General features: G+C 63.5%; 2 protein-coding genes across 5 annotated transcripts; one reads left to right on the plus strand and one right to left on the minus strand.

Moving 5' to 3' along the window:
• Window positions 1-5,805: 5,805 nt before the first annotated feature.
• Window positions 5,806-10,973, minus strand: PAFAH2 (platelet activating factor acetylhydrolase 2). Of its 3 annotated transcripts, none has more exons than XM_063356074.1 (11): window positions 10,844-10,973; window positions 9,735-9,840; window positions 9,434-9,584; window positions 9,127-9,223; window positions 8,901-8,969; window positions 8,676-8,790; window positions 7,360-7,473; window positions 6,907-6,998; window positions 6,622-6,792; window positions 6,352-6,500; window positions 5,806-6,127 (listed from the first exon to the last, which is right to left on the minus strand). In XM_063356074.1, the coding sequence occupies exons 2-11, from the start codon at window positions 9,822-9,824 to the stop codon at window positions 6,033-6,035; spliced, it is 1,143 nt and encodes a 380-aa protein (XP_063212144.1). In that variant the 5' UTR covers window positions 9,825-9,840; window positions 10,844-10,973; the 3' UTR covers window positions 5,806-6,032. The 3 variants fall into 3 exon arrangements, with proteins under 3 accessions (XP_063212144.1, XP_063212145.1, XP_063212146.1); XM_063356075.1 differs by lacking the exon at window positions 10,844-10,973 and adding an exon at window positions 10,682-10,788; XM_063356076.1 differs by lacking the exon at window positions 9,735-9,840 and having other exon boundaries at window positions 9,127-9,321; window positions 10,844-10,878.
• Window positions 10,974-13,470: 2,497 nt separating this feature from the next.
• On the plus strand, window positions 13,471-21,579 carry EXTL1 (exostosin like glycosyltransferase 1). Of its 2 annotated transcripts, XM_063356102.1 has the most exons (12): window positions 13,471-14,013; window positions 14,206-15,491; window positions 18,523-18,616; window positions 18,700-18,807; window positions 19,231-19,350; window positions 19,442-19,574; window positions 19,655-19,773; window positions 20,145-20,240; window positions 20,344-20,430; window positions 20,634-20,794; window positions 20,868-21,039; window positions 21,121-21,566. In XM_063356102.1, the coding sequence occupies exons 2-12, from the start codon at window positions 14,557-14,559 to the stop codon at window positions 21,304-21,306; spliced, it is 2,211 nt and encodes a 736-aa protein (XP_063212172.1). In that variant the 5' UTR covers window positions 13,471-14,013; window positions 14,206-14,556; the 3' UTR covers window positions 21,307-21,566. The 2 variants fall into 2 exon arrangements, with proteins under 2 accessions (XP_063212172.1, XP_063212171.1); XM_063356101.1 differs by having other exon boundaries at window positions 20,868-21,579.
• Window positions 21,580-21,676: the final 97 nt, after the last annotated feature.

Below are 21,676 nucleotides of genomic sequence, written 5' to 3' on the forward strand. Positions count from 1 at the left end.
AGCAATGCATAGGGAAGCCATCAAATATTCAACAGCCGTAGAAGATTCCAGTAAAGACATTTGCTTTGGCTCTTTGAAAATGAAGTGGGGGGGCGGGGAAGAAGAAAAGCTGGGTATAGCACTAGTTATTCCCCAGTTCCTAATTAGTTCCTTTAATTTAAAATATGGATTCAGCTCTACCAGCAGCTCAGCAAGCCTATTGTGCTATTAATACTTGCCTGGCATGATATAGTTAAAAATACTCCCACCCTTTCAAGACAAAATGTAGCTTGGAAGTGTCACGATGGGAGGAGTTCAGGGATGGAAATCCTCTTAAAGGAATATGACTTCCCCCATGTCAAATAAACAATACGAATGAGCTTGTAACAGCCCCCAGGCTGAGCCTGTTCCCACTAAGAGCAAATTTGAAAATAACGCTGAATGCGGGGCCCTCGGGCCGCTTGCTGTCGGAGCTGTTTCACTGACAAAATCGGTGCCCAGCCAAATGGTAACAGGTTTTGCTGATTTTTCGCAGAGATCTGCCGCCCGGGGAGCAGGTGGGTTTGCAATTCTCAAGTGCCTGCCTTGCTCCAGACAGACAGCGCGAGGTCGAATTCAGACCAAAAGGCAGGATTCTGAAGCGTCCCCCGAGTCCTTGCGTCCAACCCCTCTCCTCGGGTGACGCAGGAGATCCCGACCTGCCCAGTGCAACAGCCACGGCTAATTTTTCCGTGGCAGTATCTACAGGGGCTCTTTATGGACGAGGTCCTCAAGACACCACGGGCAGAATAAAACGTGCCTCTTCCCACAGGATTTGTGAGCCAAGGAAACAAGTCTGGGTTGGTTTTTTTTTTTATGGCACCTTTCGACTTCAGTCCGACGAGGTGGTCCAGGTCCATGCTTTGGGACTTTGGATCCTCTCAGGACAATAAGCAGTTCCCCTCCCATCTCCACCGACAATTCTGCTTCGAAACGGGTTAATTCCTGCTCCTTCCCGCTGGCTCTTCGCTCGCTGCCTGTAATCGCTCAGCGATACCAGCCTGGAGACAATACCTGCACTTAACGTTTGCTCAGTGCTCTTTGATCCCTTTTTTTTCCCCACTAATGTGAGTTCATAATAGATCAATATATATGTTAAAAGAAAAAAAGACCAGACGCATCCACTGCAGCTGTGAGAAGAGGGAAACAAAGCCAGCCTTTCTGGAGGAAAAACACATCTCTCTCTTTTACGCAATAAACCCGCAAACTGCTGCCGTACGCTAAAATCAATACCCGGAGAGACACGCTTATGTTGCGATTGCCACCATAAGGGCTTCATTTTAATTAAAAAAAAGAAAACCACCCACAAAAAAAAAAGCCCCAATCCAGGCCCCGTGTGACACGTTGTCGGAGAGCTGCTGTCAGCGCGAGGAGACGAAGGCGTCCCGGTGGGTTGGGGGGGTCCAGTGCCACCGTGTCACTCGGGGAGGGGTACTGACAGCCTCAGCACGTCCCCGCACCCTGCTCTGGGGTGAAGATGTCAGCCAAGGGGTTAAAAAGAAGGATGGGACATTTGGGGTCCCTGCCTCGTGCAGCCCCCAGCTCTCCCCCCGCGCACTCGGGTGCAAAGCAGGAGCCGGCATCCACGGGGCTGAGCTCAGCCCGTCCTTCCTAAATGGGGGAAATCTGGATATTGACCAAAACCGACCCCTCCAAGCTGTTTCAGGGGCTTTTTTAGAGAAGCCTGGAAGTACAGAGACCTCACGCAGCCCCTTCTCTCCTCCAGCACCTCACTTTCCCTTCTCACTCCTTTTTCCCCCCCTGTTTATCCAGGAATCATCTCAGCAAGAGACCACTCCAGCCTGAAATGGGGCTTCTGCTGCAGAGTGAAAACTGTCGAAAAACCAGTTGTGCCCTCAAAATACCCTCGATGCTGCTGGCTGAGGGAACAGGAGTGCCCTTGGCCCGCGGCATTGCATTTTGAAGGCCAGGGAACTCAGCAAGCATCATTCCCGCAGCCCAGCCCTGCAGCATCGCACCTCGAAGCCGACAAACACGTGCCCTGTGCCAGATCCCAAGGGTCTGCCCGCCCGGCACAGCCCCGATCCCGCCCTGTAACCCAGCGCCGGAGGAACTGGTGCTTGGGAAGATGGCAAAGTTGAGCTGAATCCCTCGTGACTGTGAGCATCCGGGGTTTCCAGCTCAAAGCAGCCTGGAAGCCGACGCGTTAGATGATAACAATTCGCTTCGGAGATTAAGAACCTCGATTTTTCTTCGGAACTTCACCCAGAGCAAAGTTTTGATTTGTCAATAGGAGAATCAACATGAAAACAAGCCCATACTCACCAATCAAAGGGATCTAAGGAATTCTGCTCAAGAGGGCGCTGCCCGGGTTTGGGTTGGGAGGGGGGTCAGTACTGTACCTGCATCCGCGCTGGTCTTCGGGGCTGGTATCGCAGCCCACGGCCGGACACCGAGCTCCTCTACCAGCGCTTGTGCCATTCTCACGGCACGCCCTGGGCTCAGCTTGCAGGGCCGCGGACCTTCATAAGCTATTGTGAATCCAGGCCTTACTATTTTCCTTAAAAACGCAAGGAAAAGGAAAAAAAAAACCAAACCCCAACCCCACAACAGCAAGTGTTAGGGTAATTACAAGGAGGTTTTAACACGTCTCAATTTGCATTAATTAAATCAACGGGGAAGCTTCAATGGAGTAAATGAGGGTTGTTTTTTTTTTTTCTCCTAAGCGGCAGCAAATGCTGCGGCAGGCTGGAGCTGGGAACTCCAGTTTGCTGCATGTGCGGTGGGATGGGGAGGGATCCGCCGGCTGGAAGGGGCTTCCCAAGAGGGAGGGAGCCGCAGGCAGGATGGGCTGGGGGTGGGGAGGATGAGGGGAAGACTCTCAGCTCGAAGATCCCAGGGGCTCCAAGCTGGGTCTGTGCTGACACCGTCGGATTCCAGCCCGGAGAGCGGAAAGCTTTGAAGCCGGAGCCGGTCGGCGAGCGGAGGTTGCTCTGCGGAGATAAGCCGTGGGTAAGAGGAATGCGTCCATTCATACCCCAGCCATGCTGCAAGCACAGCTGTGAGGGGAATATAAATGGGCAACATTTTTATTTATTTATTTATTTATTTATTTATTTATTTTTAAAGCCACCGGTTTGAATAGTAAAGCAGCTCAGACACATCGACATGCCTGGCTGGAAGCGAACCCTCTCCAAGGCACAAGCCTCCGGGGCAGGGGAGGGCTGCGCTGCCCACCTGCAGGTGGGTGCCCCGGTTGCCAACCCCCCAAGGTAGCGGAGCCCGTGTTTCCTTCCCACGTCCCTGAGAAGCAAAAATCCCTCCGTGGATAAAACACAGGGGATTTGCGGATAGAAAACCTGCCTAGTTCACGTTCAAACCCGCACCCCTGCGTTGTAAGGACATGGGGACCAGGAGCTGGTGCCGGCGGGCGGCGGTGGCGGATCGCAAACCAGGCTAACCCTTAACTCCTGCTTTTTGCCAGAAAATCTCCCAGTTTTCCAGGAAGCCTGGAGCACCCTGGGCCACCTCAAAGACCGGAGGGCTCTCCCCCTTGGTTGCTGGCCCGGGCGGATGGCCGGGAAGGATGCTCTGTCCCTGCCCATGGCCTGGGGAACGCTGGCTCAGGCTGAGCTCTCCCAGCCCCTTTCTTTCCGACCTTTTGTGCCCAGCGGAGCAATCCAGGCAAGCTGGGAAATGGGGAAAACACCTTCCTCATGTGCTACGCCGGGGATTTGTGCCGCATCTTTCATGCACGCTGCCTGCGGCCTCCAGGCTGGAGCATGTAACAGGGATCTGGAGGAGAGCGCTGCTCGCAAGGGGAGCCCGGCTGAGGAGGTGGCTCCGGGCTGGATTTTAAAGCAGATGCAGCAAGTCAGTGAAGTAGGAAAATACTCGGAAAATGACGACCACATCCCACAGAGAGCAGAGAGGGGCTGATGGAGCGGAGGAAAGAGGGTATTTGCTCTGCTCCAGTGGCCCTGGGGGCTTTTCTGAACTCTCCTTTTCTTCTGGTGGGGTTTTCCTTCCAGAGGCACAAGGACAATTGGGAATGGGGTGCTCAGGCCGGCTCCGGAGCGGGGAGCAAAGGGCTGCAGGGTCAGGCAGAAGGACATCTGCCCGCTTCCCCGCTCCCCCAGCCCCACGGGCTCTGGGGATGGGAATTAGCTGCTTTCTGTGAACCGAAGGGTTAACCAATATCACAGTCACTCTCCCGGCAGGGTTGGTTTCTGCCACCCCCTTCCCGAAAGCCTTTACATAAGAGTCTTGCAGAATTTATAGCCTGCCTCAGCTGTGCCCCCCCCGGGCTGCTGCCAGCGCAGATCCCCGGCCGTGCTAATTCGGGGAGGAAAATGGGATTTGATTCCTGCACCAGTCACTGTCTCTCACTGTTAAAACGGGACCTGACGGGCTCTGCCTGCCCCCCCCCCTCCCCGCCCCGTCTCCCCCACACAATTCATCACATACATCGACCTTGAATGTCCCCTCGGCGTCTCAGCAGAGCTGTCCTGAGGCTCCCTGGGTTGTCACACCCCAGCCTGCTCCCAGGGCTAGAAATGGTGGTTTAAGTGTAAAACAATTAAAATATAGATATATATCTGGAAGCCTCAAAAGCACCGGGGGCTTGTGGTGCTGTTCACAGCAGTCCTTTGTGTCACTGGAGAGTAGAGAAGACATTGAGAGATGTCCTCCCCGCCGCTGCACAGCCCTGCGCCTTCCCCCCGAGGCCATCCTGGAGCATCCGCGGCCCTAGGACTCGCCCTCCACTAAGAGGGGCCGGGGGCCACCAGCGAGGCGAGGACGTGGCCGTCACGGTGACACAAATAACTCAGACACCGGAGGAGCGAGATGCTGCTTTTCCACTCCTTCTTCCCCGCCCTGGGAGAAGGGCTTTGCCGGCCCCCGTGTCACCTGCCGTCACTGGGTGAGGAATGGCAAGTGCCACCCAAACCCCGTCTCCTCCAGCCTCCGCACCCCGGGAAACCCTGTCGTCTGCAGCAGCTTCTCTCTGCGACGGCAGGAGGCAAAGCAAAGCCAGGGCTGCCGTCCCCCTGCCTGTCCCCCAGCAGGAATGCCGTGCCGGTGGCAGCGGGGACAATGCAAAAGCAGATGGTGTGGGCCAGGAGCCCGGACGTCCCCCGCAGCTGCCCGGGCGCCGTGTCCAGGATTGCCTGCCGCTTCTCCGGCCGCAATGCCAGCGAGGACCCTGGGGAGGGTCTCCGGTGGGGTAAATCCGTGCTGCTCCGCTGGCTTCAGCCCTGCTGCGGGATGGCTGAGGATCAGACCCCCCCTTTAAAAGCACCCCTTGGTCTGTTGTTACCCAGGAATGTGCCGTAGCTTCTTCCGAAGTGGCTCATTCCCACCTCCGGCGGGTGCCTGTTTGCAGCAGTGTTGCTCTTTGTGCTGCAGAACCAGGCTGGGCTCTTTTCCCTCCGTCCCCGGGGCCGCTCTCAGTCCCCGTCTCACATCCCTGCGCTGCTGGGGTGCTCAGCGATGCTTCCAGCCAACCCCTTGTTTAAAACTTTCCTCTTTCTTTCCCCCCCCGCCCCAGATTTTAGGTGTGGAGTCAGCAAGCCGGCCGGCTTTCCAGGATGACGGTAAGATTTTCGTTACTTTTGTGCTTGGAGCCCTGATGCCGCATCAATTTGGGCTCATCCCTTTGGCCGTGGTTGAACTACCCCCAGCCCACGGAGACCCCCCCGCCTGCTCCTGCCAGATGTGCCCCAGCTGCAGCAGATCCAGCCAGGCCCAGCGAGGGATCGACGCCCACCTACCCCCTGTGTGCAAGAAGGGTGTCACCTAGGGCCCAAGTGACAGCCAACTCAGTCATTGTCCCCAGGGATTTTATTCCCTTAGCCCCACAGCCCTCACTGCAGGCGGTGGTGGGTTCTCCTGGAACACTTGCTGAGCACCCTGGCCACCAGACGTCCTCCAAGCATGGTCCCCAGGCCCTGCTCTCCCCGTGCGTCCTCCTGCCCTTGTTGTCTCCTGATTTTGGACAAGAAGCAGCCGCTTTCCCGGTGGCCGGCTCCCACCAGCGACCTCGGAGCCGGCTACAGGTTGGGGCGGCAGAATGGGGCTTCTGGAACAACCGAATCTCCGATGCCTTCGAGGAGGTCGTCCCATTGATGGAACTCCTCTTCCAGGTCTGCATGGGGCAGAGATGGTGAGGGGGTTACTACAGCGATGATCAGCCCGGCTCCAGGCGTGAAGGAGGAGCAGCCACCGGACCCCTTTGCTTTGTGCAACGGGATGGGAAGCCCCAAACCCAAGCCCAGAGAGGCAGCGACCGCCCCGCAGCCCCCTGAAATCGGGGGACCTCTCGTGCCCTCCCGAGCCCCCGGCCAATGCACCCCCAACCCCACGCCGTACTGAGATGCCTTTGCAGGAAGGCCAGAGCCGCCCGGCTGGTGATGTCCAGACCCTTGTAGGGGTCGAGGGTCCCCCTCGCGCCGAAGATGCGGCTGAGGAGCTTCCCGGTGAGAAAGGTGAAGTCAGTCTGGCTCTGGTGCACAGATCCCCTGGGACAGAGAAGGGATCTGCTTCGGTGGGAGCTGGGGAGAGGTCCCTCCTGCTGGGACACAGCTCATCGGTGCTCCCAGGAGTGTGCCGGTGGGTGGGTGTCCCCAGCCCCTGACTCACAGGACGGTGATAATCTTTGTCTGGCTGTTTCTGGAGCTCAGCCTCTTCATTTTGGCAACGCTTTCCGGCGTCTGGAACTTCTCGGTGTTGATGAAGAGCACGGGCTTGGGCACCTCCGGGTACAGCGCGTTCTCCAGGGGGAACATCCAGGCGTCGAGAGCCACCGCGCACCTGCAGCAGGACGGACGTCCCGCGCTGCCGCCTGCGCCACGGCTTCCCTTCCCACCGGGATGAGCCACGTGTCCCCGGAGCTCCCCACGGCTCCTTGTCCCTGCTGCAGCTTACCTGAAGCTGGGCTCTTTCACCAAGGCCAGCACTGCCGTCACCCCGCCGAAGGAATGGCCCATGACGGCGACTTTGGTCAGATCGATGCTGTCCTGCAAAGAGGAGAGGGATGAGGAGCCTGTGCCCAAACCTCGCTGCAGAAGGTCCTTAATTAGGGAAGAAAAAGCCAAGCGAAGATCAGCAAAGCCCTCTGCAAGGCATGCTGTATCCCATTTTCACCGCCGGTGCAATGGGACCCGGCTTCCCTGGCATGCACGGGGGAGAAAAAGGAGGAGAGAGGCACCAAGAGGCCGAGACGGGGGAGGCTGTGGCTCTGCACAGACCCTGCTTGTCCCAGGAGGAAAAGTCTGACTCAAGAAGGACTGATCCTGCCAGCAAAGGGCACCCGGACCGCCCCCCCATCAGCCAAACGATCCCCCCGGCCGGTCCTTCAGCACAGACAGACCCGGGTACCTTCAGCACGGAGAGATCGAAGTCCTGGTGAAGGACGTTCAGGACAGATTTACCGCTGTCAATGTCCTCGAAGAGCCGGAGCGCTCGCACGCATTCCTCCGCTCTCTGATGAACCTGGGAGCGAGAGTTGCCCCTTCCCCGGTTAACCCAGCCCCTCCACCCCACAAGTTTGGGGTCGGGTCCATCCCCCCCAACCCCCGACCTCCACCCACGGCCATCCCTCCAAAACCGCGGCGCTCAGACCCGACGGGGCTTTTCCCTGGATTACAGCAAACGTAAAAGCAAGCAAGAGGCTGCACCGCAGCGGCTCCCGCGGGGACGCAGTGAATTTATTGGAAGCGTTTCTCGTTTGGTTTGGTTTTAATTCAGTTAATCCGATAGCACAGACGGCTGGAGATGAGCAAAAGGAGGGAGTGGGGTGTGCAGGGGAGGGAGAGCCCGGGTTCCTCGCCACCCGCCCCTGCCGGCCAAGCCTGCCGATGCCATCCACCGGTGCAAGCCCCCGCGGAGAGCCCAGACCGCCCGTCCCACCCCAAAAAGTGACAAAAAAACTCCGACGAAAACCTCTCCCTGCTCCCTCTAACACAGAAGACGCCGTAACTGAGGCTGACCTGCCAGCCATTTCCCTCTATTTAAAATTTATTTCTCATTCACCCTCAACTTTTATGCTCACGGGTTCGTCTTTATAGGAAAACTGTTTCCCTTGTTTGTGCAATGCGCCACGAGACAGAGCGTACACAAAAATAAGAGGCTGGGAGGTGACTTAAGACTGCCAAAAGCACCTCCAACCGCTAAGTTTCCTAGAGAGCTTTTCTACGACAAATCCCGACCCGCCGTTGTCCTTTTAAACGAAGCAGAAACGAGCAGGGGGGGCACTCGGCTCAGCGGGAAACCTTCCCGCTCCCCAGCAAGCAGCTGTCCCGGGTAATCCCGGAGAGACAAAAATCAGAGCGTGAACAAAACCCAGCAGCCGGTCCGGAGCCTCGCCAGCCGGCGGCGCTGGGCCGGGCACAAAGCCCGTCTCTCCCCGGGCTGTGGGTGACATTAAGCATCCGGAGGGGGGGGACGTGGCAAAGCCCAACCCGGCTCCTGCCAGGGTCAGCTGGAGCCAGGCAGAGAGACCCCATGAAACAGAGATAAACAGGGTGAACAGATCTTTTGCAGCTCGCATGGAGAAAGCTCAGCCCCGGCACCACGGCGGTACGGGTTTGGGAAGGGCAGGAGATGAAGACCCCAGGGATGCGGGAGCCAGCTCGGCTTGCAGGAGGGATTTTATGCCTCCTGGGTCGCCCACCCTGAGCCCCCCACCCTGGTACCTGCTTGTTTCGGAAATAAAACTCCTTCTGTCCTTGAGGCACGCGTTGGTAGGGAATCCACTCCTCGCTCCCGGCCTCCGCCGGGCAGAAATACGTCGCGGAGGCAGAATGGTCCCTGCAGCGGCAGAAGGGTGGGCAGCCACGTCGCCGGGGCACCGGCAGCTCCTCAGTGTCCCGTCAGCCCCGTCACCGCTGCCGAATTCGGCGGGGACCGAGGACACACACCTGTGCTCCAGCGCTGCCACCGCGAAGCCCCAGGACGCCAGCTCCGAGCAGACCGAGGAGTAGAGGGTCCTGCAGGGAACCGGGGCCGGGGAGCGGGGTCAGGGCTGCCCCACCGACGCAAGGCAGGTCCGAGAGGGGACACGGGGGGGGCCCAGGACACCCGCGTCCCCCTCCCGGCTCTGCCCCTGAGCTCAGCACCCCCAGCCCCGCTTGGGGCTCATCCTACCGAAAGGCTCCCAGGCCGTGGGAGAAGATGATCAGTGGGTACCTCCTGCTGCAGGGCTTGAAAGGTCCATTCCAGCTCACCGGCACCCTGCAGGAGCCTGCGGGGGGAGAAACCCCCCCAGAAAAAGGGGGGGACATGGAAAACAGGGTGCTGCTGCTGCTGCTGCGGGGGGTCCCTGCTCAGCTCCATCCCTGCCTGCAGCACAGAAGATGGGCTTGGTGTCCTTGAACCCCGCTAAGGAAGCGCGTCCCCAGGGGACAGGGGGGGCACCCGGGATGGGGGACGGGGTGCTGGCTGCCCCCTTTACCGATGGTGGCGTTGAGCAGGGGCGCGCACCAGCGCCGGCTGCGGTGGGCGAAGTCGGCCAGGCCACCGCAGTACTCGTAGCGCGGGATCCAGAGCGGCCGCTCGGCCCCTGCCCGGGGCAGGCAGGGGTAGAAGAGGCGGAGGAAGAGCCCCTGGGGGACAGAGGGGAAGGGGGGGACGCGGTGGGGACAGCACAGAGCGTCGGTGGCCCATGTCCACGTCCTTGGCGAGCTCGGCTCTTGCAAAACCCGGCTGTCTGCGGCCACCCCTGCCGTGCATGGAACCCTGTCCCCATCCCGTACCTGCCGCGTGTGGCCCACCATGACATCCGCGCAGCCCACCTGGTGGGGGCCCTTCCCCAGGGGCAGCGCCAGCGACTGCATCCCCCCCATGCTGCCACGGCCGAGCCTAGGTAAAGGCATGGGGTCAGGGTCTGTCCCCCACCCAGGGGACCCCGACTCGGTCCCTCCTCCTTCCTGCACCCCTCTCCCATTGCCGGGACCCCAGGAATCCCCCCAACACCCACCAGTAAACGCCCTGGTAGCCAAAGGAGAAAGGAGGCTCCCGATTCCCTCCCCTCCGAATTCCCACGAGGCAGGTGGGGCTCAGCAGAACCTGTCCCACGGCCACCCTGCTACGGGGTCCCTGTCCCGGTCCCTGTCCCCATCCCTGTCCCCATCCCCATCCCCGTCCCCCCCTGCGCCGGGGCATGCTGAGGGCTGGGGGGAGGCAGCGTGGCCAGACACTGCGGCGCTGGGGTGGCCCAGGGGATGTGCGAGCGAGGGGCCAGTGTGGGGCTGACATGGCTGATAGCCCTGAGCACCCACGGGAGCCATGAGGACACGGGGGGACGGAGCCCTGCACACACACCCCCCCCCCCCCCGCCCAGTGCGGAACTACAGCTCCCAGCAGCTCCCGGGGCTGGGGAACCACAACTCCCAGTATAGCCCTGGGCTGGGACTACACCTCCCAGTATGCGCTGGGTCCCCGGACTGCACCTCCCAGTGTCCCTGAACTACAGATCCCAGTGCTTCCCAGTGCCCGTCTCCCAGAGCCCTCCCCGCAGCCCCCAGTGCTCCCCCCAGCGCCCCCAGTTGCCATCGCAGCTCCCAGTACTCCCCCCAGCTCCCAGTACTCCCCCCAGCTCCAGCCACAGCTCCCAGTGCCCCCCCCCCCAGCTCCCACTGACCCCCAGCTCCAGCCACAGCTCCCAGTGCCCCCCCACCCAGCTCCCAGTGCCCTCATTTACCCCTGCAGCTCCCAGTGTCGTCCCCCTGCGACTCCCAGTGCCCCTCCCAAGGTCCCAGGGCTCCGCCAGCTCCCAGTTTCCCTCTGTGCCCCCCAGCTCCCAGCACACCCCCCCTCACCACCCAGTATCCCCCAGTTCGCCCCCACCCCCCCCCGCACTCACCAGTGCGCTGGGTCACAGCTCCCAGCACGCACCAGTGCGCCCTGCACTACAGCTCCCAGTGTCACCCCTGACCGTGGACTACAGCTCCCAGTAGCCACCAGGACAGGACACAGCTCCCAGTGCCACCAGTGCAAAATCACAGCTCCCAGTAGCCACCAGTGCAAAGTCACAGCTCCCAGTAGCCACCAGGACAGGACACAGCTCCCAGTGCCACCAGTGCAAAGTCACAGCTCCCAGTGCCCCCAGTGCAAAACCACAGCTCCCAGTAGCCACCAGGACAGGACACAGCTCCCAGTGCCACCAGTGCAAAGTCACAGCTCCCAGTAGCCACCAGAACAGGACACAGTTCCCAGTGCCACCAGGACAGGACACAGCTCCCAGTAGCCCCCAGCGCAAAACCACAGCTCCCAGTAGCCACCAGGACAGGACACAGCTCCCAGTGCCACCAGTGCAAAGTCACAGCTCCCAGTAGCCCCCAGTGCAAACCACAGCTCCCAGTAGCCACCAGGACAGGACACAGCTCCCAGTGCCACCAGTGCAAAATCTCAGCTCCCAGTGCCCCCAGTGCGGAACACAACCCCGGTCCCCCCACCGTGTCCCCTCCGCTGGGTGCTGTGGGGGGGCCATGCCCATCAGCAGCACCCCAACCTCGGGGCTGCCCTGTCCCTGTCCGCACCCCAGCCGGGTTCCTGCCCCTCCGGGGCTGGGGAGTGGGGACTGTCCCCACGTGTCACCCCCCTCCCCGAGTCCCTTAGAGCCCCCAGAGGTGCCCTGGGGCTCCCGCTGTCCGTCCCCACGTTCCCTGTCCTTTGGTTAATCCGCTTTCTGCAGCTAAAGCGGCCCCAGGCCCGTGGTAATCCCCTCGGCGGCCGGGGATTAACTCCCCACAGGGCCACGCCATCCCCTCGCCCGGGCCCGGCAAATAAATATCCCCGGATTTGGTAAAAAACGTCCCTACCGAGCTGCTGCGCATGCGACCCCACGGCGGGCTCCCCAGCGTGGTCCCCTGGGTGCACGGGGAAACTGAGGCACGGGATGGGCACCGAATGGGGCGCTGGGGGCTGTTCTAGCGTCACTGTGTGTATGTCCCCCAGGTCCCAGCCTGGAGCAGGGAGAGGGGACCCCAGCCCAAACCCACCGGCACAGCCACCCCGGGGTGCCGAGCACCCCCATGCCGAGGCTGGTCTCCCTGCAGGCTGAGGCCGGCCAGGTTGTTACACCCCTGGACGGGATCCAGCATGGCATCACGTCCCGGCTTGCCCGGCCGGCGGGGCCGGGGATGCCGGGGCAGGGTGGGAGAGGCGAGCCCCGACATGCCGGTGCTGCCCGCTCCAGCCCACGCCTGGCTCCCCACGGCAGGGCTCAGCCCCCCCCCCCCGCACCCCCACATGGCAGAAGGAATGGGATGGAGACGGGGAGGCTGCTCCAGTCCCGCTGCTCGGGGCCATCCCGCTCTCACCTCCGATCCAGCCCTGCGGGACCGGGATGTGGGGGTCCCGCTGGTGACCCCCTGGGTTCCCGGTTAGGCGGGTGACACTGGGGGAGCGCTGGGGGCCGGCTGGGTTTGCTGCTGACCACGACCCCCCCACGCTGGGCTCACGCGGGGTTTACAGGGGTTTTCTTTAAAGGGATTAACTCGGCCCACGCTGCCGCCCGGCTCCCATTCCAGCCACCCCATCGAGAGCTTTCACAGCCGTGAGCTGTGGATTTGTGATCTGGGGGGGGGGGGTCAGGCCAGGCTGGGACCCCCATCTCTGCCCCGTGGGGGGGTGAACCCCCCAGTCCACCACTGGCTCTGCGCCGTGGCCCCGGCTGCCGCGCGTGGATGGGTTTGGAGCTGGATTTGATTTAGGGAAGAGCTGTCAGGGTGCAGAAGGACTTGTCCTCGCCACCCCATGCTGGGAGTCCGGGGGTGTCACTGAAGCCCGGGGGTCGCTGGAGCCTGGGGGTGCCATTGGAGCCCAGGGGTGTCGCTGGTGGAGGTGGCCCCAGCTGTTTTTCTGTCCCTGCTCCCTATCGCTGCCCTATAACTGTTCCTCTGGGGGTTCCCAGGGGGTCTCCGGTGCGCAGAGGGGCTGGGGGGGGTGAAGCCAGCCCCACCCGAGGGCTGAGACCAGCGGGACGGGCCGGTCCCCTCGGGGGTCCCCGAGCGGGGACGCGGGGCGGGGGATGGCCCTCGCCTGGGGGTCCCGCCGCGGGCGGGCGGCGCAGGGACCCCGCGGAGCCCCCCGGGGCCCCCACCGCCGGCGCGCGGGGAACCCCCGTCCCACGTGGGCGTTCTGCGGGCGGCGGGGCGCGGCCAATGGGAAGGCGCCGCGGGGGGCGGGGGGTGTTCCGCGGCCGGCGGTGGCCACGCCCACGGGGGCGCGGGCGGCCAATGGGAGGGCTGGTGGGCGGGGCCAAGGGGGAATGTTGTGACGGTGGGAATAGGACGCGGTGTAACAGATGCGGGGGGGGACCGGAGCGGGGGGGACCGGAGCGGGGGGGACCGGAGCCAGGGGGGGGACGGACCGGGGGGGTGATGGACTACGGCGGGGGGTGATGGTGGACCACGGCGGGGACCTGCCGGGCAGCGGGGCCGGGCACTGACCGGGGAAGAGGCGGGCAGGAGAGGGGACAGGGGGACAGCCAGCCCCGGGGTGGAGGGACACACGGACAGGGGACAGCCAGCCCCGGGGGGGACGCGGACAGACGGACAGGGGACAGCCCGCCCCGGGGGTGGGGGGGACAGGCGGCCTGACACGGGGGCAGGAGGACGGGCAGCCACCGGGGGCGCAGGCAGCCGGGGACACACGGACACACGGGGACAGACAGCCCAACGCGGGGACAGACGGACAAGGTGACAAGGCGCGGGGGGGGGCACCTCCAGCCCCCCCCATCCTCAGCCAGGCGCACCCCGCCGGGGGCACCCCCGGGGGAGGCGAGCGGAGGGGGAGACCCCCCCCAGTGTCCCCCCTTCCCCGGCACCGGGAGCGGGGCTGCGTGGAGCCTCCCGCAGCGGCTCCTCCGTGCGGCCGCGCACCGGGAACGGCGGGCGGGGAGAGCCCGGCACGGCGGCTGCTCCGCCGCCTTCCCTGGCCGGGGATGCAGCCCGGAGCCGCGGGGAGCCGTGTACCGACACTCCAGGGCACAGCGACCCGAAACCCAACTGGGGCCGCGTGTCCCCAAAGGTAACGGGGGGACCGGGCTCGGAGACGGGGAAGGAGCAGGTTGGCGAGAGCCGAGGGCTCCGGAGGGAGCGGGAGGTTTTATTCCCAGGAGGGGTCTGGGAAAAGGGGGGGTGTCCCATCACGGGGAGCCATTTCTGGTGACACGGGTGGCGGCAGCAGGACGGCGACGGCGCGACCTCTCCCCTTCTCCAGGGATTTGAAGCTGGGCCAAGCGGCGATGGGAATGTCATTGTCGTGGCACGGGGGCCCGGCGAAGTGAAGGCTGCGCCGCAGGGACGGGAGTGGGACGCTGCTGCGCCCGGCTTTGCCCTGCAGCCGGAGAGGGGGACAGCCCCGAAAAACCAGTGCAGCCCTGGTCGGAGGGGACAGCGAGAGGACGGTGGGGTTCATCCACGCTCCCACGGGCAGTGAGGGCCACGGGACAATACTTCCTGGGGACCGGGAGCCGTCCCACCGCCTGCTTGGGGTTCGGGACATCGGCCTTTTGACCGGACTCTGGTGTCCATCCAAGCCCGATGAGGAGCCGGGGCTGCACATGAACCTATGCAGACCAGGAAGAAATACATTTTCCTGACTTTCCTTGCCTCTTGGCTCCTGCTTTTCTTCTTTGGAGGAGACCAGCTGCGCCGTTTCGCTTTCTTTTCCGGGAGGAAAGCCGAAGCCCAGAGGAACTGGCCCCACTGGACGGATCGGTCCCTCCTCAAAAGCTTTGCAGACCCCGAGTTGCTCCAGAGCGATGGGGACCCCTCGCTGCCATCACCCCGGGAGCGGCGGGCGGCACGGCTGAGCGTCTACAAGAACAGCGGATGCCGGATGGAAACCTGCTTCGACTTCTCCAGGTGCGAGAAGAACGGCTTCAAAGTCTTCACCTACCCCCGGGAGAGGGACCAGCCCCTCTCGGAGAGTTACAGCAAAATCCTCACCTCCATCGAGCGCTCTCGCTACTACACCCCGAACCCCGCGGAAGCCTGCCTCTTCATCCTCAGCATCGACACGCTGGACCGCGACCATCTCTCGGGTCAATACGTCCGTAACGTCGATGAGAAAATCCGTGGTTTCCCGCTCTGGAATGGCGGCCGTAACCACCTCATCTTCAACCTCTACTCGGGCACCTGGCCCAATTACACCGAGGACCTGGGTTTTGACATCGGCCAGGCCATCCTGGCCAAAGCCAGCTTCTACACTGAGAACTTCAGGCCCGGCTTTGACATCTCCATCCCTCTCTTCTCCAAGGACCACCCACAGCGCGGCGGGGAGAGGGGGTGGTTGTACCAGGACTCCATCCCCCCAAAAAAGAAATACTTGTTGGTGTTCAAGGGGAAGCGGTACCTGACCGGCATCGGCTCCGGCACCAGGAACGCGCTGCACCACATCCACAACGGAAAGGACATCGTCTCCCTCACCACCTGCAAGCATGGCAAGGACTGGGAGAAGCACAAGGACACGCGCTGTGACAAGGATAACGTCGACTACGAAAAGTGAGTCAGAGACGGGGTGGGAAAAGGGGGTCTGGCGGCAGGGGGACACCCCACAAATGTTCCTGCCCCTCTGCGGGTCGCAGCCGTGCCCGTCTGTGGTGGCTGGACCTCCAGAGGTGGGGAGAGAGGAAGGTTTTGGGCTCTGCCGCAATGGATGAGGGTTTCATTTCCCTAGTGGGGAGCGAGGCACTGGTTGTTCAGGGCTTTCCTGTTCTGTATTAAAGTTCGAGTAATCTGGCGAGAGCGGCTCTTATCTGCAATCACCGCGGCCGCCTCTAATACGATTTCCCTTTTTCCTAACGCTGATGAATGATGCTTTTCTTCTCCCCCCTCCTGCCCTCCCCTAACATAAACGTTTCTCTTGGAGATGAGCCCAAAAAACACCCCCCGCCCTTGCCGGCTCTGCTAAAAGTCCCGCAAAACTGGCGGGTCCTTGGGCATCCCAGTGTGGGCGGCCCCGAGCTCACCCAGACGTGCTGGGGTGGGGGGTGTCCCCCTGCGTCCCCCCCTCGCAAACAGGGATGGCGGCAGCAGTGTGATGGACCTGGGTGGAAAAACCGGGGGGACAAAGTTCCGTGGGTTTGGGGCGCTCTGTGCTGCGGGGACACACGCCAGCTCCTCGCCCCCCCCCCACATCCAGCTGCTTGGGACCCGTCACCAGCTCCAGGGCTGAAAAGCACACTCTGTCCCGCCGGTGATGGGCAGGTCCCCGTCCTGCTGCTTGGGGACGTCCCGCAGCCGGCCGGCCGGAGAGCAGATGGGGAGAGGCCACGTTGGGCATCATCCTCAAAGCGTCTTAGGAGGTGCCGGGAGGTAAAAGTGGAGCTGGGGTGCCGCAGGCACCGGGATTAGCCGGGGCTTCGGGGTGGCTCGGCCACCGCGTGGCCCCATCCGGCGAGTGCCACCAGCCTGGCAGGGTCAGCCCCTGTGGCGGAGCCTTTTTTGGGGACGGGGCATGGCAGGACAGTGAGAGACGTCACAGGCTGGTGGGACAGGGGGCCCAAGGTCAGCCCCAAGGGGTGGTGGGATGGGAAATCCCCCTTCCCCCCGGCCCAGGTAATCCCCTAATGCTGTTTGCAAGTACAGGGAGATTTACACCTCGCCCGGGACGGCTTTAGGCAGCAGAGAGACGGGGGACACGTGGCGCAGGGCAGCATGCTTGCGCGTGACCGCGAGCCTGCTTGTGCCCATGGGACACCCAGGCAAAAAGTCATCGGCGTCTCCATCGCTCTGCCGTCCCCTTCCCGGGGATTTGTGACCTCCTGCCCCAGGAGAAGGTGTCCCTAGACCCCGGGATGGTGACCAGATGATGGGGACAGGCTGGTGGGGAGGGGACACGCCACGGTTGACAAAGTGAGACCCCAGCTTCCCCCTTTGCCTGGTGCGCTGGGGACATCCCCATTTGCTTGGGGTGGTGGTGGGCAGCACCGGGAGCAGAGGAAGGCCTTGCTGGGGGCTCCATCACCCTCCTCACTCCCCGTGGAGGCGGGGGCTGCCTAAAACAAACCAGTTCTGTGCCCAGATAAAGGGTGGCTTGTAGCAGCGCTGCGGTCCGGCCCCGCCACGGGCTGCCCCAGGTTTAACGCAATCAAAGCGGATTGGGAAAGGCTCTCTGGAGCCGATGGGTCCCACTGGCGGCACCGTGCCTGGCCGGAGCCATGGAGGGGCCAGGCGGAGGGAGCGCGGCGGGCTCCCGTCCCGGCTCCTAACAAAACAAGGAAGCCCTGACGGCGTGATTACCCGGAAACCGCAGCGCGTCAGGAGCGAAGTATTTCCATCAGGAGGTTTTGGCCCCGCAGCCCGGCCGGCGCCAGCCTCCCCACGACGGCTGCCTGCGAGGGGAGGCTGCCTGCGGCCGCTCTGTCCCCCAGGACCCGTCCTGCTGCCAGCGGGAACAGCCCCACAGAGGTGCTGGGGGTCACGGCCGGGCTGGGGTCCCCCAGAAGCGGGTGACAGTGGCGTTGCCATCAGGGCGAGCGCTGGTAGCATCCAGCTCTGGGGATGTGGCCGTCACTGCTGCGGTGTCACGGTGGGGGGGGTCTGGGCTCTGTTTGAGCCACCCTCGTCCCTCTGGCGGGACGCTCAGCCAGGAGCTGGGGTGTTAACGGAGCAGGGTGCACCCATGGGGCTTGCAGCATCCATTGGAGATGTCGGGATGGTTCCTCCGGAGCTGGGTCTTGGTCATAAAACTTTGTGCCTTGGCACTGGCGACAGTTTCCCACGTCCCAGGTTGCCGGGATGCTCCAGGGTGCTCCAGCACCCATGGAGGGGGCATGTCCTCAACCCCCACGTTGTTACCATCTCCACGTCCCTGTCCCCTTTGGGGACCGGCACATTTCAAGCAGCCCTTTGGCCTCATGCCCCCCCCTCCGCTGGACGACGTGTGTCCCCCCTGGGCCATCCAGGACTCGGCTGCCCCATCCCTCCCTCATTGCGGGCAGGAACAGACGGGGTCTGTCCCGACCTAATGTCAATATTGGATTTTCCGGCGCGGTCGCAGGGACCCGGCAGTGGACGCACCTCTCCCCACCGGCCGCACAGAAGGGGCTTTCATAGCCCCACAGCGCAAGCCCTGCCTGGGAGGGGGGGGGGGGACAGGCAGGCAGCCGGCCCTCTGCCCCCGCCAAAACGCTGCCAGGGCAGGCAGAGCCCGTCCTGCCCAGCAAGTCTGGGCACGGCAGAGGAGTCGCCACAGTTTCGGGCTCGGGGGTTTGGGCGCTGGCTTTACACAGGGTTTCATTGCAGGCAGGAGGAGGGAGCTGGGTAATGCCTTTGAAGGGTCCTATCCTTACCCCCCCCCTCTTTAAGTGATGCCCGGGCACATCCTTCCATCCCCCAGGGTGTCCCTGCTCCACCGGCCCCATGGAGCTGGGGCTATTCGGGGCCAAAATCAGCCCAACGCTGCCCTGGGCTGGCCCTGTGCCCCGCGGGAGGGATGCTCAGCTTTGCCATGTGCCAGTGAGACCCCCCCCAGGATGTCCATTGGGCTGGGGGGGGCTGTGCCTGACCCCCACCCCATCTCCCATCCCAGGTTCGACTACCAGGAGCTGCTGCACAATTCCACCTTCTGCATCGTGCCCCGGGGCAGGCGCTTGGGCTCCTTCCGCTTCCTGGAAGCACTGCAGGTACAAGGCGGGTGGGGGGGACGGGGGACCCCCATCCCGGGGTCTGGGGGCTCTGTCCCAGCCTGTGTGGGGTCCCACCGCAGGCCGCCTGCATCCCGGTGCTGCTGAGCGACGGCTGGGAGCTGCCCTTCGCCGAAGCCATCGACTGGAGCAAAGCTGCCGTCGTGGGCAATGAGCGGCTGCTGCTGCAGGTACCGCGGCCGGATCCTGCCCCACACAAGGGACCCCCCCCCAAGATGTTGATGCCAGTGGTGGCGGAGCCCCCCAGTCAAGCTTGGGGGTGAAACCTCCACAGCTGAGCATGGTTACTCTGCCACGGCTGGATGCAGGGGGGTCTCATCCAGCCCGGAGTGGGGGTCCCATCCCAGCTGCAGTCCTGGGGCATCAATTATCTCACTGGGGGGGCTGTTGAGCATCTCCCCAAACCCCAAGGATCCTGGGGCCGGATCCTGCTCCAGGGAGGGGAGGTGACAGAGCTGCGGTGGGACGGTGGCACAACATCCTTGGCCGCGGGGTGTCCCTCGGGATGGTGTGGAGGTGGCAGAGGCAAGGCAGCCCTGCCGGGGGGCTGGGGGGAGGACAGTGGGAAGCCAGCTCCCCCCCTGCTGCCGCAGATCCCCTCCGCCGTCCGCTGCATCCACCCGGAGCGGGTGCTGGCTTTCCAGCAGCAGACCCAGTTCCTCTGGGACGCGTACTTCTCCTCCGTCGACAAGATCGTGCACACCACGCTGGAGGTGAGCCCCCCCTCAACCTCAACTGCCCCCCCCGCCCCGGACCTCGGGGTCACAACCGGGGTACTGAGAGCGTCTCCCCGGCCTCTGGCAGATCATCAAGGACCGGCTGCTCCCACACCATTCCCGCTCCCGCTTCCTCTGGAACACGCTGCCTGGGGGGCTCCTGGCCCTGCCTGACTTCTCCACCCACCTCGGGGACTTTCCCTTCTACTACTTGCAGCACGGTAGGACCCCGCCTGCCCCCGCTGAGCACGGCCAACTCAGTGCATGCCACAACACCTCTCCTCTCCCCCTCCTTTTTCAGGCTCAAGCCCCTCGGAGAAATTCACAGCTTTCATCCGGGCCGTCTCGCCAGCCGACTCCCTCTCCCAGCCCATCCTCAGGCTCATCCAGGCCGTCTCCGGATCCCAGTACTGCGCCCAGGTCGGGGGAGCTGAGCCCCGCGCCACTCGGTGCAGCTCCCGGGGATGCAGCGGGAGGGACGGGGCAGGGTCCTGTGTGCTGGGAAGGGCGAGGGTGGGGTTGGGGTGGGATGGGGTGGCTGGTGGTGTCACCCCTGGGTGGGCAGAGCTGTCTCCCCAGCCCGCCGGGGTGGAGGTGGGACCCACCTGTGGGTTTATTGTAGTCCAAACCGCCGTGAGATGGTTTTGGGGTGAGCTGGGTTAAAGCAGGTCCCGCTGCGGGGCTGGGGAGGGTTCAGCTCTGGCCACCCTGCAAACACCCATCTGCCAATGCACCCCAACGGGTCAGCCCGGCCAAACGCCCCCGGACACGCTGGTCCTCCCCCGCTGCAGATCCTGGTGCTGTGGAGCTGCGAGAAGCCACCGCCGCCCAGCGGGAAATGGCCCCAGACCACCGTGCCTCTGACCATCATCCAGGGCAGGGGGAAGGTGAGAGGAGCCAGGACGTGGGCAGGGAGCCGGGATGCGGGCAGGGAGCTGGAGCATCCACCCCATGGCACATCCCAACCCAATTTTTTCCCCCCTCCCATAGCTCAGCGACCGCTTCTTCCCCTACGCGGCCATCCAGACGGACGCCGTGCTCAGCTTGGATGAGCACACCAGCCTCTCGACCAGCGAGGTGAGGCCATGGATGCCACGGTCCCCAGCCCCGTGGAGCTGGGGCAAGTCCCGTGCTGAGCCAGGAAGGATGCTCAGTGGTCACCGTGGGGCTGGCAGGGAGCGGTGTCCGCTGTCCCCATGTCACCCACGCCCAGCGGCGACGGCGAGCCCCTTCCTGCAGGTCCCCGCAGACGGGTGACACCGTCCCCCGTCCCGTGCTAGGTGGACTTTGCCTTTGTGGTGTGGCGCAGCTTCCCTGAGCGCATCGTGGGCTTCCCCACGCGCAGCCACTTCTGGGACCCCGAGCAGAGGCGCTGGGGCTACACCTCCAAGTGGACCAACGAGATCTCCATCGTCCTCACCGCTGCCGCCTTCTACCACAGGTACCCAGCCGGGGAGAGGCTGGTGGGGTGGGGTCTCGGACGCATCCTGCATCCCCCATCGGTCCCTCCCCAGGTATTATCACAGCCTCTTCACGGAGTTCCTGCCGGTGGGGCTGCGGGAGCTGGTGGATGGCCTGGCCACCTGCGAGGACATCCTGATGAACGTCCTTGTGGCCGCTGTCACCAAGCTGCCGCCCATCAAGGTCACCCAGCGGAAGCAGCACAAGGAGACGGTGTCCCAGCAGGTAGGGTGCAAGGATGGGGATGCGGGGACCCCCCCGGTTGGGGAGCGGAGCCCCTCACCCCCACGCTCCCCTCCTGCCAAGGTGAAGGGCACGGCGGGGACGGCCGGCGGCCGGCGTTTCTCCCAGCAGCAGGACTGCCTCAACCAGCTGGCGGACTGGTTCGGCTACATGCCCCTCATGTCCTCCCAGTTGCGCCTCGACCCCGTCCTCTTCAAGGACCAGGTCTCCGTCCTGCGCAAAAAATACCCGCGCTTGGAGAAACCCTGAGGGCTGCCGGGGAGCAGGGTCGGGGCCGGCTCCGGGTGCCCTATTCCCGGTGCACGGAGCCCTCCCGGAGCAGACGGTCGCTGCTGACGGGATTTTACTCGTTATTGGGTTTTACTTGTTATTGGGTTTTACCAGTGCAATAAAGGTGGGTGGAGAGGCAGAGTCTGGCCAGCGGATGTAGGATGCGGGGAGCGGGATGTGCCCGGCAGGGAGCACCGGGAGCACCAGCGGTTTGGTACACCGGTGCTTCTGCCATCGGCGGCCACCCGGGCACTCTTGGGAATAACCCGTGCAGCACCCGGCCGCACACGCAGCCCCCCCCAGCCCCCAGCCCCGCGGGGAGGGCGAGTCCTTTGGCTTCCCAAGGGCA

Source organism: Chroicocephalus ridibundus, chromosome 19 (assembly GCF_963924245.1).
Source record: "Chroicocephalus ridibundus chromosome 19, bChrRid1.1, whole genome shotgun sequence".
In the NCBI taxonomy this organism is placed as follows: domain Eukaryota; kingdom Metazoa; phylum Chordata; class Aves; order Charadriiformes; family Laridae; genus Chroicocephalus; species Chroicocephalus ridibundus.